Genomic DNA, 18,157 nt, shown 5'->3' with positions numbered 1-18,157 from the left:
AGGCACCGATGGAGCCATCACAAAGGCTTCTAGTCTTTGATATGACGTGTATCCCGGTTAGCTAAAACCCAGAGTCAATAGGATGGCTAATCCTTCCACAATGAAGAGACACCATGTAATCAGAAACAGAAATAAAGGTGAGAAACAGTCTGGTTTGGGGTGAGGAGCCTTCCAAAGGACACGCCAGATGAGGAAGGGACACCCAAGCCTCCAACTGTCCTTGAGCTCAACTCCCTCCCCTCCCAGGTGGCCTCCCGCACCACCACATCACAGAGCCCCGACTTAGACTTACGGCAGAAGTCATAGGTCCGCCAGGGGCCCACCTCCACGTCGGCGTTCTTGCAAGCACTTGCGTACCGCGCCACAGAGTCACAGAGTTCAGACTCGTTGCCCCCGCTCTGGCACAGGCGGAAGAGGCAGGTGCGGTAGTAGGCGGTGACATTGACCACCCCGTGGCACTCGAGGAAGGAGCTGTTGGAGGGGTCATTGATGATGCCACACCTGGAGCGGCTCCGATAAAATTTGAGCAGCTCCGAGTCATTGTTGCAAGCCTTCAGCAGGTCCCCACACTCCCCGTTGCAGATCTCCTCAAAGGTTGTCCAGCTTTCCAGGAACACTGCCAGGTTGTCTGTGCACTTGCCATTGGGGAGACAGAACTCATCGCTGGCATTTGCGTTAAAGAAGCCACACAGCCCGCCGGTGCAATTGAAGTAGATGGTGGAGAGCCGGATGTACAGCAGACCGACGTCTGAGTACTGGACGGTCACAATACCCTTGGACTCTACCGTCGTGCTGTTTTTGTTTCGATAGATTTCCAGCCTCCCCGAAGGATGGAAAAAGGGTAATTCTACCTCCTGACCGTTCAGCTGAAAAACCAGATCACTATCATCAATTCTGGATGCACACAGAGTACCCACAATTTCCTAGGCTATGAAATCAAGACATGGTTCTGCCCCGGGACTCGCCCTTTGAGAAATGTCAAGAAGTTGGCAGGCTATGGAAACCAGGCAGACATACACTAACTGTTTCTTCATGGGCAACTCTGTTTCTTTCTTTTTTGACGCCTCTGATTCAACACACTTGCTGTTTATTTGCATGTACAGAAGACCATACGGTAGCCCAAAACAAAAGTGAGATGTGAGCAAAAGTCGTCTTGTCATATAAGTGGCTTCTTCCTTCTGCCTAACAGCTCCTTTTCACTGAGGGCACCCTTCCTTCCCCAACTTTCGGGCTCCTTCCTTCTCTTCCAATTTGACTGTCCCTGTGTCCCAGCCCCTTGGGGACATGTGGTTTCTTTCTTTTTTTTTTTTAAGATTTTTATTTATTTATTGGACAGAGAGATCACAAGTAGGCAGAGAGAAAGGAAGAAGCAGGCTCCCCACTGAGCAGAGAGCCTGACGCGGGGCTTGATCTCAGCACCCTGGGATCATGACCTGAGCCGAAGGCAGAGGTTTAACCCACTGAGCCACCCAGGTGCCCCAGGGGGCATGTGGTTTCTATCTAACTGTCTAGTTGTCCATCCATCTATCTACCGTTTACTATTCTTCCAATAAATTAATCTCTGTGTGTCGATGGGAATGAAAACAGCCTCTTCATTCTGTGGATGTGTGCTTTCTGATCTCCTGGCACAGGACTGCGTTGACTTCTATTTTCTAAATTAGACTTCCTATGATAGTATGAAGTACATGGAGGACTGGGGCAGAGAGACCCACCCTCCCATCGTGCTGGCTCTGCCACCACTTAGCTGTAAGGTCCCCATCCCCCACTTAGCCCTTTGGGAGCTTCATGTGTAAACGAATAGTGGCACGAGATGATTCCTAATGATCTGGATGCCTAATGGTGAATATTTTAGACCAGGTCAGAGGGGCAGGAGGTGTCCCTGTGCGTACCATCTGCATTACCCCACAGGGGTTCCCATCTACATGTAGGCGAGTGAGTATAGGACAGGGTAAAGAGCACAGACTATGAAGCCAGGCTGCCTGGGCTCAACTGTCGCTTTACGGCTGTGTGTCCCCGAGGAAGTTACTTAGCCTCTCTGTGCCTCAGTTGTCTTACAGGTAAAATGTAAATGAGGATGAAAACGTATCCCTCATGAGACTAGGTGTGATACTACTTAGAATAGTGCTTGGCACATAGTAAGCATCTGGCCAGCATCGGCTTTTACAGAGAAAGCGAGTCCTGCTACAACTATCCCTAATCTGCCAGATTCCAGCCTCACTCAGTTCCACCCTCTGAGACACTGATTTGGTGCTGAACATTAGGAAATAGCCCCTTCGGAGTCAGTGCCTTCCCGAAATCCAATCGTGGTCAGAGGCAGAAAGGCACGCCAGAAGACTGTGGCTCCTTCACTTGGTGAGACTCAGCACAAAAGCCACTAGGGCACTGGGACTCTTACCTTGACTTCCGAAGCCCCGACTCCTCCTATCTTGACCTCCTGGTCGGCCACCAGGATACGAAGTCCTCGCAGCCAAGCAGGCCCTGCGTCGGGCTTCTTCTTGTTGATGTCTATTTCTAGATACTCGGGCCTCTCAGGGCAGGTCTTGAGGAGGGTGTAGGAGAACTCGGCGGGGAAGGCATAGGCGGCGCCATCGAAGGTGTGCAGCACCTGGTTCTGGCTGAGTAGGCACACGGTCTCACGCTTGGGGAAGCAGCCCTGGTAGCCGTCCTCCACGGCACACACCTCCCCACCCCGGCAGGTCTTGTTGAAGCAGTAGACGTCCCCGCCCTCCTCGCACAGGCACTGCACTGTGCAGTTGGCCGTGGCCCAGAAGAACTCCCCCAAGGTGTAGTAGTGTCCATCAAAGTCACAGCCGCACTTGTGCAGGGGGACGCACTGGCTGGTGCTGAGTACAAAGCCCTCGTTGCACTCGCAGCCCTCTGTGCACGGCGTGGCGCAGTTCTGGGAGGCTGTCAGGTCCGCGCAGGTGTCCGGGCAGCTGCTGGTGCACACGGAGTAGTGGCTGAAGCTCGGGCACTGCACCGTGGACACTGACGTGGGGGAGAGGAGAGAGCGCGACAACAGGTGAGTGCCCAGGAGGCTGACCACAGGGCTCCAGCACCCACAGGGGCCTGCAGGAAGGGTGCGCCTTCTGGACCATTTAGCTCCTAGAATGAGGGCCCAGCGGCCACTTGTCAGGGAAGAGACTTGAGGTGGTATCTGTAGAAACACGCTCCACTGCTTTGTGATAACCCCTGGGAAACGTGATTGAACTGTGAACTTGACTCTTATTTGATCATCTTGGCTGAAGTAAACTTCAAGTTGCTATCCTAACTAGACTAGATGCATTGTTCAACACTGATTTACTATTAGATGATCTACAACCATCAAGATGTTTTAAGATCTTCAACGGATGGGCATGTAAGTTGATCTGATCTTATACAGCACGGTGCGTTGTTAGGAGGAAATAAATCTAACTTGAAGGACAAATAAAGCATGTAACCATGGAAGGAGGCACTAGAAAAACGTGAAATTTCTAACAGGGAGCCGCTCAAAATACCTAAGTGACCAAAGAATACTGTGGGACCTTCAAAATAAGACAGAACCTTGGTTATCTGAAAAGAATGTGTGTGCCTGTGCCTCCAAGAGACTGGGTTGGAACTACGTGCCTCCTCAAGGCCCTTCTTGCCTCGGAAGCCTCTGGTTCTTATTTTAAGAACATGTGAGTCTACACAAAATGTTTGAGTCTGGTTGAATCCAAGAGTCAGGGGCTCAGGGGACTGGAACGCTAGTCATCTGAATCAACTAGCGTTCATCCCACTAATGTCGGGGAGGGATGGGGAATGTAGAAGATAGGAAAATAGTACCACCAGGTGAAGAAAATAGCTATTACAGGTGATTTAGTTAGGCAATGCGGATGCCCATAGATTATACAAGGGTCTTATATTAGATCAAAAAAGCCTTCTTTAATCTCAATTCAAGTCAGGATTTGGGTGTTCCAGGCATCACACAACTGAGCAACAAGAAAACAGTCTCATCCTGGTTTGATCAGTTCTCTAAGGACTGAATCTGATACATGACGATTTTATGAATCCAACCGACACTGATAGGAAAAAATTTTCCTTTAGCCTTGAAACTGAAAGAAACTTTGAAACCTTCTCACCTGCATGGGAATTTAAAATGCATAGATATAATGTTCTGGGTAATCCTATGGAGAAAACCAAGGGCCAGGAAGACAAAACAAAACAAAACAAACCCCCAAAAATACAAAAACAGAATTCCAAGAAACTGTTACTTTGTTTAGTTTAAAAATTTATAAGACCGGGCACCTGGGTGGCTCAGTGGGTTAAGCCGCTGCCTTCGGCTCAGGTCATGATCTCAGGGTCCTGGGATTGAGTCCCGCATCAGGCTCTCTGCTCAGCGGGGAGCCTGCTTTCTCCTATCTCTCTCTCTGCCTGCCTCTCTGCCTACTTGTGATCTCTGTCTGTCAAATAAATAAATAAAATACTTTTAAAAAATTAAAAAAAATAAAAATTTATACGACCAGGACAAGAGAGTTTAAGGGGATAGAAGGAGAAAACAAGACAACTAAATGGTACAAAATGCTTAATGTGAAAGGGAATTCACATTCAGACCCTGAATTTCCCCATACTGTTGGGGCTTTTCCTAGCCACTTAGCATTTCAGATAAAGGGCTTTCTTTCCTGACGATCTGTGCTCTCCGGCCACAGCGCTTTCCCCACCAGCACCAGGGGGTTGGAGGAAAGCTACAGAGCCAGAGACACAGAACCTAGAGGGATGGACGGTAGAGAATAAAGAGCCACAGGACAAGTGCTGTTGGTTCCATTCGGGAGGTGAGTTGTTTCCCCCAAGGCTGGTTTGGATTACTCAGAGCAGGATCTGTGTTTCCTCAATGGCCACAAAGATCGTGGCCTCCACCTCAGAAAACCCTACCATCTTGCCTAACTCTGGGATAGCCATCCCCAGGACAGGGCCTTCCTGTGCCCACGCATTTCCTGCCACGTGATCCGTGTTCCCAGACCATGAGGCTCATCATTGTCTTCTCGTTTCCTGGCTATGGTATTGGGTGGGTGCGTGGGCGGGGAAAGTAAAGACCCTTCCACTGTTCATTCTTCCTAATGTCTGGTTATTTTCACCTCCCCCTCACTCCTGGGCTGTTGGTCTTAACGAGGAAATTTTTGATGGAGCCCAGAAACCCTCTCCCTGGCCCCCTACACCATCATGGCCTTCCTTTTGGTCAGGACACCAGCTTACCACACCCCATCTGTACTCGCCAGTCTCCGATCGGAATGCCAAGGGCTTGGCACACGAGCGCGTAGGCTTGGATGGCCTGACAGAGGAGTGTCCCGTTGTCCCTCACGCTGCACAGGTCATACACGCAGCTGTGCACAAAGGCCGTGGGGTCCACGACGGTGCCACACTCCCACAGGGGGCCGTCTGTCTTGTTGAGGAAGCCACAGTAGTCAGGGCCAAAGAAGAGTGCTTCGGTGACAGCATCACACACGGTGCAGTTGTCCACACAGCCTGAGTCACACTTCCAGTCGGCGTGGTAGACCCGCCAGCTCTCTCCGAGATCCAGGACGGACATGGCCGGCCTGCCGTCGGGGCGGAGGAAGTCGTCTAGCGGGTTTTTATTGTAGTTCCCACAGAGCCCGCAGGTGGAGTTTATATAGGAGCCTGGGATGGAAATGGAGGCGTAGTGCTGGCCGTCAAAGGTCACTAAGAGCCCAAAATCCGTTTCCACGGCAGTAGACATGCCGCTCTGGTAGACTTTCACCGCCCCCAAGTCTAAGGTGACCGGCAAGGAAGTCACTAGGTCATTAACCTGCCAACAACAGTAATAGTAAAAGGCAGGTGAGCAGGTGCCAGGGCAAGGGGTCCAGCTGATGTTGGGAAAGGGAGGCAAAGCAACTTCGTGCTCCAGAGACAGCGCCGCCCCCCCCCGCCCCCGCCAGACTGCCTGGGGTTCCCGTAAGCTTGCCTTCCATGAAGGCCGAGGCCTGGGGGAGCCCTCAAAGGCCGGGTGGCATGGGCCACGGAGCACAGTCCCCTGGAGCCGTGATAGACATGCGTGGCCATCACCACTCGAGACGCTTCTGGGGACCAGGTGGCTGTGAACCCTTCCTGGCTGGCTCTAGGGCTAGCCTCCAAACTTTCCATGAAAGACTACTCAGCTTGTCTTTCCTGTCCTCTAAATTCATTCCTTGAAGTCTCAGCTGAAGTTCCATATTTCCCATGACCGTGTCACTGCCCACAGCACTGCCTGACCCCTCCTCCCTGCTGAAGTGTGGACCATAAACCAGTCCCCACACTTTAGCTTGGAAGCTGCCCTGGTGTTATTCTCTGAATGTTTCACTCTGTTACCTCCTGATGCCAGCGCTATATCATGTAATCGTTCAGCAACAACCAACAAATTTAAACGCCTGCTGGGTACCAAGCACTATGCGGGGCACTGGGAAATAAAGAACAAAGAAAATAATTGTCTCTGCCCCTCGCGGAGGTCTCAGTCTACTGCGGAAGAGAGATACAAATGGATATTTATAATATCCTATTTTAAATATGCAGTCAGGGATCATGCAAAGGGAGAACAGTAAATGAGTCCTATTTTCAGCCTCCGGGGATCACACGAGACTTTCTGAAGGCAGTTCAGCCTGCCCTGGGTCTTTAAAGATGAGCAGAAGTAGCTGAAGGCAGGGGGAGGCAGCGAATCCCAGGACAAGAGCCTACAGGCAGAGGGTTAGAAACAGCTGTGTGAATGAGGGGGCATTCATGAGGGTGTTACTGGACTGCAGGGGGGAAGGGGTGGCCAGGGATGAGCCTGGACACACGGGCAATGTCCCTGGTCCCTTCATTCCACAGATGGCCATTCAGGCCTTTCTGCCTGTCGAGCTCCGTTCTAAGAGTAGGGGATTAGCAAGGAGTGAAATGGACACAAATCTCTGCCCCACGGAACTTCTATTTTAGTTGAGGGGCCCAATAACAAACAAAATAAATAAATAAAACGAATGCTAGGGAAGTGCTAGGAAAGTGGTTTTCGACTTGAAATAGGACGGCCAGAGGAGATATTTGGGATGAGGAAGCAAGCCGCACTGTTTTCTGGCGTGAAGGTGGGTCCCACAGAGGTGACAGCCAAGCCCTAAGGTGGCGTGTGTCCGGGTGCTCTCGGGACCTCACGGGGCTGGCATGGCTGGGGCAGGGACAGCAAGGAGAGGGCGGTGGTGGATGATACCAGAGAGATAAGAGCAGCCAGAACAGGGAGACCTTTGTCGGCCATTGTAGAGACTTTGGCCTTGACGCTGGGCAAGATGGGGAGCCAAGAGGCTGTCCAGAGCAAAAGAATGACATGATCTGACTTCCGTTTTAGAAGAATTCCTCTGGCCTCCGCACTGGGAATAGACCTTACAGGGCCCTTCAAGCCATGTTTTAAAACAAAACAAACTCCACAAAATAAAAAATAAATAAATCAAACAACTTGGATTTCTATTCTGCGGGGAAGGCCCCAAAATGTTTTAAGTAAGGGAATGGCACAGTCAGATTTGCACGTCAGAAAGCCTGAGGGCCTGACCTCTGTGCAGACATGCGAGGGTGGGAGGAGCCCACGGACAGCCCACTCTGCAGGACCTGGTGGTTTTTGTAGCAGGGAGCGAGAAGTGGGGGAAGAGTGGAGAGTGTGTCCCACATGTGTGGCTCACATGGGTTGGTGGCTTGAGAAGCCTCCAACAGAGAGAACTCACTTTCTGCTTTTTTTACATGTACCAGGCCTAGCACTGGTAGACATCACATCTGTGTCCGGGATGGAACGGTTAGCCTAGCCCAGTCCTCGGCGGGACAGCCTATAAGTACATAGTCAATGCACCGGACCCATACTGATTTCAGGCACCCAGAAAGGACAAGGGTCTTCACAGCCACCATTGTGCTACTTCCTGAGTTTTCTAGGAAGCTAAGCAGTAGCCTATTCAAGCATCACTCCTAAATTGACCATGGTGGGTGCCGTGTGCAATTGCCTGTCTCTAGAGATGAGTAGGACTAAATGGGGGAGGGGACAAAAAAGCAGGCTTGAGAAATAAGCCACCCTACAGAGAGCAGCAAGTGGAAAGAAAGACGTAGAAATTGACTGATCCATCTTTATCTCCCAGGCAGCAGGTCAGCCAACATGCGCGATTAAAGCCAAACTCTAAGGAAGGTCCTCTTGCAAGAGCACTGGGTGACTTTTATGCACTGTCCATGCTGAGATGGAAATGAAATCTTCCCTAAGGCCGATATAATTGTAAACCCCAAATGTGCCCGTTGCCGAGTACTCTCCTCCCTCTCCCTCCAGCTCCTGCTCACCAAGGCAGTCTTCTCTATCTTGAAGCAGGAGCCATGGGGTGGGCCATCTCTGGATATTGCAATAGTCCCCCCTCCCCCTGGTTTCTCTGCATCAGACCTTGTCCCTCCTAGATTGGTTTAAGCCCTAGGCTGACCACAGTTCATACCTTCCTTCCTGGCATAAGCGTTCAGTGCGCTCCCAATTCACTCATACGTGAAACACAGATTAGAGAGTCACTGTTTGTCCCCCACAGTGCTGAGAGGAGCAGCTCCTGGGTGATTTCCTCCTTCACTCCTCCAGTCCCAGCTCTCAACTCTTGACTAGCCTGCAGGAGATGAACCTCACCTCTCAGCCTCCCTTCTTCTCCCAGTATTCAGGTCATTTCCTCTTTGAGAGGATGTTGGTGGGGAAAGAGAAGTAGAGTTGTAGAAGCGTACGGTCTGAGAACTAAAAAGGGATTTTGGTGGCAATGGTAGTGTGGCAACCTCCATGCATAATGTGCCTACTGCTTGCCAGGCTTTGTACTAACTAGATCTTCCACATGCGGCTGTTCCTTTGCATCCTCATGACAAGCTTAGAAGGATTTTAGCTTCTTCCCCTTTTGCAGAAGTGGAAATTGAGGTTCAGGGCTTGAAGACTGGTATGTGACAGGGCCAGACTCTCACCAGCTGGGCTCTAAAGTGACTGCTCTCTGCTGGCTCAGTCCCAGGGCTGGGTAGAGGTAACTAAGTCCAAAGACAGCTCTTGATCCGGCCTCCTAGACACTATTACCCTGTTGCACAGATGGAGAAAGTGACACTCAAAGCACACTCAGCTGGCAGTATCGGCACAGGGACTGAGCAGATCTGACTCTAGGGTCTGCCTGCTATCTAGCCTTGATGGTCTTTTCATTACAGCATCCTAAACTACTTGGGCTTTTGTGGGGGAGAAATAGGAAAACTGAGAAACGTTAGCTAGAAGGAGACATTTATTATATATGGATTTTAGCTGGCTGTCTTTAGCCCCCACTAGCATATAGAATCCTAAATTGCCTATTTTGTTATTTGAGACCAAGCCAAAGAGGGGAAATTCATATACAGAAACCAGTCCCCAGCATAAGGAGAAAGGTGCTCTGTACTTTGTAAGAATGGATCTTGCTGGCTATTCCCAGCCTGGTGTGTCTGGGGAAGTGTGTCTAGGGACGCCAGCTGCCTCACAGATGTTTCCTTCTTGCTTCCCATCCCTCTCCATGCCTGTCCCTACTTCACCCGCGGTGGGGGCTCCGCCGGCCACGGAGCTGCCCTCCCAGCAGAGCAAGTGCGTCCAGAGAAACTTGGAAGCCATTCGGCAAAAGGAAAAGGAAGACATTGTTAGCTCGCAGTTGGAGTCGCATAACCTTTTCGTTCTGAAACATTTACATTCATATCCTCATCTCCCTGTCGCTACAGAAAATTGAGGAATCCATGCCCTACGCTTGGACGATGGAAAAGAGCCCCACAAAATTAGCAGAGCTGCTGAGCCTGAAAGAGAAGGCAGTGCCCCTTTCCTTCTGAAAAAGAGTCTGACTGTGAGTGAAAAAGAATTTTAATCAAAATGGAAAATAGAAATAAAGCATAAAGCTTTCTTCCTCACCTACAGATACCGTACACATCATCCCCAGAATTCAGGCAAGCAGGGGAACGCTGGAGAACATTTTTCTAGCTTGAAATAGTAGCATCTGCCTACAAGGATAAGTATCAAGCTCAACAGCATGATAGAAATTTAAAAGGGAGAAACTCCAAACTTCTGTACCCAAACTCATACCTTGATTTGATATGCAGAGCTGCCCCTAGAGCGACTAACCAAAGAACAAGCAAATTGGCATTGCAGCCACAGTAAAAGCTCCCTTTTCTAATTATGCCCATGATAAGCGGTGCAGATCTACAACGGGCAGAGCCGGGAAAAGTGGAATTAGGTCCTTGGTCCTGCCTTTTGTTGGGCATGCTGTGTCAATTAAAACTGTAACACAGATTTTAAAAAAGAAACAAATCCCTGCATTGGCTCCAGTTCCGGTTTGTAATCTCTGTAATGACCTCCATGTCTGGGGATTAAGGACTGCACGGGGGTGAAGCCATCAACCCCTTGTGGTCTTGGCTATAATTGCTGGAATAAATACATGGTTGCAACAAGGTTGGCATGAACATTATGAAAATTGGGGCCTCCACAAATTGAGTAATTGCTAGTGGCTTTTTACTTTCCCTCCTTTATGGATGTCCCTGCTTGAAATCCAGGTGGACAGGGACAGGAATCATTTGCATCTGCTAAACAGACAGCAGAGACCCACTTTCTTCGCTCTTATTCCAGGCAGGAGTGGGGATCCTGCGAGAGGGTGTTTGGACAAAGCTTTCCCTGATCCCCTGTCTCTGCCTCACTCAAGAGCTCACCAAGCCCACTCCTGGTGCCTGCACATGCCTCTAGAAACACCAATCGATTTGGAGATTTCTCTAACAAGGAAGCAGCAGCTCTTAGGCAAACAGGATGGGGGATGGGTGAGGATGTACTGAGTTACGAGGGTGTACTCCATTTTTGTACCATCTCCTAGGCATGACCCTCTGGCCACCACTATTGCAAGTCAGGTCCACGAGAAATGAGCTTACCTCTCTTCCCTGTTACTTCTGAGCTCGGACATATGTGCATTTGTGTGTGTGTGTGTGTGTGTGTGTGTGTGTGAGAGAGAGAGAGAGAGAGAGAGAGAGAGAGAGACAGAGAAAGTGTGTGTGAGCGTGTGTGTCTGTGTACACCTATGTTTCCTATGTTTACCAGGTAACTAGGAATACGAATGTCTTTAAGTTATAGAGCAGACAGGCATATCAAGGAGACAGCTTGTGTTGGCTCTTGTACAAATAAAATTCAGCCTCGTAAAAAAGTTTTACCAGGTATTTGCAAGGAAAGAAGAGCCAAGCATCTCTTTGGAACAAACAGAACCAGCAGATCTGAGAAAGTCTTCCCCAGGCTGAAGAATCTCCAGCTTCTTCAACTTCCCAGGAAGGAGGGAGAGGGTCTCACCTTGACTTTTCCATAGCTTCCTTTGGGGATGAGAATCTTGTAGCCGTTGACCTCCACAGAGAGCTCCTTCACCCAGGAGACAGCAGAGCCCCCGCGGTGTTCATTCTTGGCCTCCACACTGAAGAAGGGGAGGTTGGAAGTCTGCAAACACTGTCGGGCCAACAGGTAGGCACAGGAGCCTTGGAAGTGGAAGAGGAAGCCATCGAAAGTGTGGTAGTGTGGCTCGCCGAACACCACACACGTGCTGGTCTCCACAGGGCTGCAATAGAAGAATTTGCCTTTGGGCTCACACACTTCATAGGGGCTGCAGGAAGCCTCCTGGCAGTAGATCTCGTTGTTGAAATCCAGGCAGCGGCACTTGATGGTACAGTTCAGGTCATCCCAAAACACCTCCCCTCGCCGAAGGAACTGTCCTGGGGAAGAATGACATTAGAACCAACATTTATGGAACACTTACCCTCCGCGCCAGGCATGGGGCTGATGCCTTCCCTGCACTCTACCACATAACCCACATGAGAACCCTATTTGGCAGGTGTTATCCACCGTGCTTGACTGAGGTTCAGGGCGCTCAGGCGCTCAGGGGAGAAGCCACATTCCAGGCCAAGGCTGTGGGCATCCAGTCTACCTTGTGGCACCATCGTCTCCATGGTTGGTAAGCATATGCTCACTCAAGGAAGGGTACGTTGCCTTAATCCATGGCAAAGGCTATGACCCACAGAGGTCATATCCTTCCCTCCAGGAATGCGAGGAAGGCTATCCCAGAAACAGACCCAGCGTACCCTGGTAACTTAGCAACACCGTTGCTTCATGTGCTAATTTGTTGACTCGTTCACTCACCCATTCGCTCAGCAAACATTTGTTGGGGGCCCTGTGTGTACCAGAAGAGATCAATAAGCATGAATCAGGAGTCAGACACGCAAGTTTAAATCCCAGGCTCCTTGGGAGGATTCTGGAAAGGGCTGCACTCTGACTTCAAGGGCTCGTAAATCCTTCAGACGCTGCTTATACAGCTGTACAGTTGTCTTCTCTCTCCCCCCAGGCCCTGTCCAAATTTAGTGCTTCTCTGTCTTTATCCACAGGGTAGAACTTCTGGACAGAATCTAGGTCAGAAGGAGAATGGAGTCGGGGCCGAGGGGTGTGCTGATTTAAAATTATTTACTACTATTTATTTGATAGACAATCCATCTTTAAGACCTTTTCTCTAAATAAATGATCTTCCCCCACTGAAAACGTCAAACTTTGCCTGTTGTTAGTATCAACCCTCAATGGAAATAGAAGTGTCTCTGGGCCGGGGTCTGTGATCTTGTCCTTGGTTTGATGTCAGAGCCAAGAGACCTGGAAAGTGGTCATAACTCTGCCATCAGCTTCCAAGACTCCTGGCTTGCTTCCATCTGCCTCAGGTTTCTAACCTGTAGAACATGGGCAGTGTTACTTTCTCGTCCCTGTCCCACGGGGAGCAGCGAGGCTCTCTTAAGTCTGCACATGTTGAGAGAGGGAGAAGCATTGGTAAATTGAGGATGCCGGGAAAGGGACGTATCGAAGGCACAGCATTGAGAAACGTAAATAATATTATATGTCAGGAGTTCACCATAGCTCGAAACTGCGGCTTGGGAAGACGTCTCACGTTCTTTTATAAAACTGAAAATGTAGTGAAAAGCATGGCCTGCAAGATTAAGCCAAGCAGAAGGCATTGGCCGCCTCGAAACAGGCTGTTCTGTGTCTGTGCAGCAGCAACAGTGATGTCTCCACAGGCAATTATGTTTCGTACCTGTTGAGAATAGAGCCCAAATATGGGATAATAGATCTTTCCACATTCCCAGGAGGCCATATGCATCAGCCCTGAAGACAGGCCCCGAACCTCAGTGCTCTTTGGCACGGGTCCAGGCTGCAGACATTTGAACAACCTCCACTAAGTATAATTTCCAGTCTCTGCTTTTGCAGGCTTCCAATAAATGAGAGGAAAATGCCTTTGAATAGAGGAGGTTCGGACCAAAAGGTAGACGCTCTGAGATCATTTTGTTTACAAAATGATGATACAATAAAGCAGCTCGATGCAAATTTTCCCCAGCTATCGCCCAGGCCAAACCCAACCCTCATCAGATTGATATATGTCTGGTGGTGCATGAGAACGCACGGCAGTCTGCAGAAGGATATTGAATTTGTCCTGTATGTGAAACCCAAACCCATAACTCAGTGGGGGAAAGAATGAAGTCAAAATGGAGACTCTATACACTGCTGGAGTCTGGCCAGCTCTCCTAGCACTCCAGGTCCACAAGCCAATGTTTTCCACGATCCCAGCATTTCATTCCCAGGACTCAGGCAAGAGGCTGTCACTGGGTGCTTAGGCTGCATGGCCATGGTCAGTCAGCTCTGTGATGCTTGGACCCAGGGGCCAAAGCACTGGGTAGGTCCCTAGCCCAGGCCATAAAGGGGAGATAGATAATGTGGTCATTGGTTTGGTATCTCTTGCAGACCTTAGGGAAGCTGTCTTTACCTTTTGTAAGGGAGGAGGGCACCATCTCTGAAAGACGGGTAAGTTTTAGAGCTAAGATCTTTCCCATCCAGCTTTATAATGGCTTGGGTTCAAAACATTTATTTATTCTTCAGAACTTGGAGGACTTGGACGGAGTCCACAGAGACAAGGATGCCCAGGCAGGGCCATCTGTACAGATGACCTTTCATTAGAGCAGAAATCCAGAGGTTTGATATGTCTGACCGCAATGCAGGGAATGGGGCCGAGGGTGTGGGCATTTCAGGCCCGGGGAATGTGGTTTCCTGTGTATTATACTGACTGAAGCTGAGTCAAAAGAGAAAACCGAGGCTTCCCAGAGCTGCTGAGACATGCGGGTCCCCAGACCATGCTTCCTATTGGATGGGACAGGAGATAAGCTAAGATCTGCATCTCCCAACCCACAACTTTCTTAAACATCTACAGACATTGTCTCCAGGGTCTTCCTCCGTGCTTCCGCAGCCCCCTCCCCTCGCACCCACCCCAATATGTCCTATATTGTGTCATCGTTGTTCCCGTGGCTGTCTTGTCCACCACAGCCATGCCATGGGAGCCAGAGCTCCTTCATTTCCAGCACCTAGAGGAGTGGCCAGCGCCTTGTTGGGGCTTTCAAATGTCCTTTGGGAAGAAGCAGTGGCTGGCTGGCTCAAGGGACAGATGAGTAGACGGTGAGGTGGATGGATGGACAGCTAGATGGAGGATGTCCTAGTTCTAGGTGCCATAGCCTCCACTCCGGGACCAGAAATACCCACAGAAACACGGTTTCCTAAACACTTTCTTGACATGTAAGCAGCAGGAATCTATAAGCCAGAACGTTCTTGGGAGAGTCATGGGCTGTTTTGCACACGCAAAGAGGCTTTGTTAGTTCAGAGAAGGCCCCCAACTTTGGGTGTTAATGTAAAGAAAACTTAGGAAGGCTCTACTACTGCTTGCTCACAGAAACCCAACACCAGCTTTGATTGTCCCCAAATTCCTGCATGTTTTGCTGCTGCAGAGAGAGTTTAGGAGAAGCCGCCCTAGAGAGGACGGCACTCTCTCCCCTTGCTTTCTAATCATACTAGGAAGTGCTGATTTGCTCTCGTGGAGCCTTGGCAGCATTCCGAGTTCGCCCACTCCCGCGGATCTACAAAGTGCAGATGGCAGAACAGGAGTAAAGAGGGGAAGAAAAATGGGCAGGGGCGGGGGGGGGGGGAATGACGGCAGCAACAACAACAACAACAAAAATAATGTTAAACAGGAGGGCTCCCTTCTGTCCCTCTGGCTGAGCAATCACTCAAGAGCCATGTCCACGTTGGAGTTGTTTAGAAGAAGCAGCTCTGTTCGCACCCCAGGCAAGGACTGCAGAAAACGCCATGGAGCAAATGCCGGGTTTCAGCTCCTGGTGTGATGAATGTGCGTGCTAAAATTACCTTGATCTCCATTACCCAGCTGAGAGATGTCAAAAGAGGAAGGCATCGGCAATGAGCCCGCCCCCGTGGCTTAAAAGGCTGCCTGTCAATCTCTACTAAGCAAACCCTACTCTTGCATGGAGAAGAGGAAAAGCCTTTACCTCTGGAGGTGCAGCCATTGGCTGGGTCAATTTCCTTCCCATCTACTTTAAATGCCCAGCGGCCTGGAACGTTGACGTTCGTGGTCTCTTGGATATTCACAATATCAGGAGTTCTTGACCCCGGGAGGCTGAAGAAATTGGTGAGGTTTCCACCATTAAATCCTGCCTAGAGCACAAAAGGAAGACGAGACTTGAACACAAACAGCACTGTTGTTGGTTAAGTGGCCTCAGCGCTTGCAGCATCCGGCACCCTGAAATTAGGAGACCCCTTCTCCTGGAGTCCCTGGAGCCACCATTCCAGGTGAGAAAGGCTTGCCTTCATTCATGCCATATCCCTATGAAGATATCAAAGGTGGGCAAGATTAGCTTCACCCTCCACTTGTAAAACCAGACATACTTCTCTAGCTCAAAGCTAGAGGAGTTTGGCCGGATTGCCTCGAGGAGGCTGAGCAGCATAAGCAGAGAGCAGAGCTTTGGAAACAAGATGGAGATGAAATGGAGAGCCACCAACCTGTGCCATCACACCCCCAAGGCCAGTCAGGGGGTCACCGCCGCTCGCCGTCCCAGTGGTCCAGTTGATTTCATAGTAATTGAAGAGTGTGAATGTATAAGATCCATCAGACACTAGGACAGCCTGGAAGGTGTTCACCTACGGGATGGATGGGAATGGATGGTCTCATGACTTCTCTCCCTAGGAGCTCCTCTCCCCAGCCCCCTTTCCCCTGCACCCTCCCCACCCCCAAGCAGCTCGTTGCTGCTCAAATGTTAGTCCTCAGGCCCTGCCTCTCCTCTGAATTTGTTCTCACCCCCACTGGGGGAAGCAAGGCGTGTGGGAGCAAGCACCTGAAAGAGAAATTGCCTGAGAAGAACCCAAAGGCTGACTCAGCGCCCCTCTTAACAGCTCTGATTCAAACCCGACAGCAAAGTCAGAGGCCCGCCTCAGCTTGTGATAATGCGTGAGCACCTATAGATGGCAGCATGAGAATAAACTATAGGAGGTGGTCCAGGCAGGGGAAGGGCTGAGCAGACACCTGTTCCTAGAGCAGGGGGCGTGGGGCATGGGGCCTGGGGATATAGGGGAGGAGAGCCACCAAATGCTTGGCCCCGTGACTAAGGCCAAGGTCTGCACTGTGTTCCCTCACTTACTAGAAGACACCACAAATCCTGGAGCGATGTCTCCCGTTTTTAAAATGAAACTTGGAAAATGATTTTTTAAAAAGCACTACCTGGTGGAGGAACCGTTCTTCTCATTGAGTACTTCTGCATCCCTCTGTGTCTGAAAAATTCTCAGCACCCATCTGCACCTCAGCCCAAGGCTAAGGCGGGCAATTTTGTGGCCCTTTTCCATCTGAGAGCTTAGAAACAAAGAGCTAAGGGAAATGAATTGCTGGGAATTTCACAAGGACCTGGCAGCAGAAAATGCGATTCGAGCCGGAGCCCCCAGTCTCTCCCTCCATGCGCTGTCATTATGGGCTGTCTTCATTCTAACCTTCTTAGGATAGAGACGTTATATGACTCCAAAAAACCTTTGCACATGGTGTTCAGAAACAAGCTGTAGCAAACTCTGTCCTTTACTATTTCCCTTTGTTAATCCGTACCCCTTGACACTGGTTTTCGGGCAGTGTAAATAAAAGCAGAGTTAAAGGAGAGGCTGCTTTGACCTTTTCCACTGAAGCCTTGCACTTTTCCCAGCTGCCTAATGCCATCCTGGTTAATATCCCATCAGACACAGAGGGAGACCCAAATCCTTATCCTGTGTAATCAGACTGGGGTAGAGGATCTTGGAAGCCCCAGATCTCCCATCCTAGACGGTCCCGGGGAGGGAGACGAGGATCAAGGAAAGAAAAGCCCTTTTTATAAATGAGAACTCTCTCCTCAGGCTCTGTGCTAGCCATGGCCGATGGTGTTTATGATAGAGCCCTGCAGGGAAAGGCCTCCATTCTTTGGCCCAGCTCAACAAAAGAGTTAAGTGGGGCGCAGAGATGTGTGAGCAGTGAGTTCAAGATGGCTCCAAGATCCCCGCAGGGTCAGGTTCTGGAATCAGGCATCAAGTCAAGGTCATACAAGGTTAAAGGGCAACCCTGCTCCAGACCAGGATTTTTCCCTCAGGAAGTAAATCCCTTCTCCTAAAATAAAGTTGGAAAGATCTCTGGCCCAAGTGGCTCTTGGGAACAACCTGGAAGTTACCTCAAAAACCAAACAACTACCCTAAGAATACTACAAGGGCTGGCTCACCGAACGCTCTCACACACCCTACACATACATATCTCTTCAACATTCGCTCTAAGACCCCTCTGGATCCATTTTTGGACAGAAGGGAGAGGTAGGGGGATGGGTGTTAAGGAGGGCGGGTGTGGTGATGAGCGCTGGGTATTATGTGCGACTAGTGAATCGTTGAACACTCCATCAGAAACTAGTGACGTACTATATGCTGGTTCACTGGACATAGCAAAAAGTTAATTAATAAATTTTTAAAAAAGAAACTGCATTTTCAATTCTTGAAAAGCCCCTTTGTACTTTGAAGGACTTACGTTGATGCCTGGAGGAGCCACGTCAGGAACTGGGAGTTAGAGGACATTAGTTTGAACCTCAATTGGCCTCCTGTGAAGTTCAGATCTCTTTGTTTGCCCCTTGGGTGAGTCACTTAACTTCTTGGGGCTATACCCTGACCTTGCAGGCAGAAAGAGTTCTATTTACTACACAACAACCTTGTGGGATGGTACACACAATGGCTTATCACCACACTGGGTTCCCAGTAAGCCCTCAATAAATACTAGCTTTCCTTCCCTAAAGTAAACATGTCCCCATC

At 49.9% G+C, this 18,157-nt stretch overlaps 1 protein-coding gene across 1 annotated transcript in view; it reads right to left on the bottom strand.

The window, feature by feature from the left end:
- The window catches only part of LOC131837366 (tubulin-specific chaperone cofactor E-like protein), a 157,887-nt gene that overhangs the window by 42,378 nt on the left and 97,352 nt on the right, over positions 1-18,157 (bottom strand). The window contains exons 12-17 of the mRNA XM_059183469.1: positions 15,860-15,997; positions 15,349-15,514; positions 11,291-11,703; positions 5,212-5,782; positions 2,396-2,988; positions 293-866 (exon numbers count right to left, since the gene is read on the bottom strand). Of these exons, the coding sequence (XP_059039452.1) occupies positions 293-866; positions 2,396-2,988; positions 5,212-5,782; positions 11,291-11,703; positions 15,349-15,514; positions 15,860-15,997 (2,455 nt within the window). The remainder of the gene's footprint in view (positions 1-292; positions 867-2,395; positions 2,989-5,211; positions 5,783-11,290; positions 11,704-15,348; positions 15,515-15,859; positions 15,998-18,157) is intronic.

This window comes from Mustela lutreola, chromosome 1, assembly GCF_030435805.1.
Source record: "Mustela lutreola isolate mMusLut2 chromosome 1, mMusLut2.pri, whole genome shotgun sequence".
Taxonomy (NCBI): Eukaryota; Metazoa; Chordata; class Mammalia; order Carnivora; family Mustelidae; genus Mustela; species Mustela lutreola.
The sequence above is the reverse complement of the archived record's forward strand: the minus strand, read 5'-3'. Positions and strand labels throughout refer to the sequence as shown.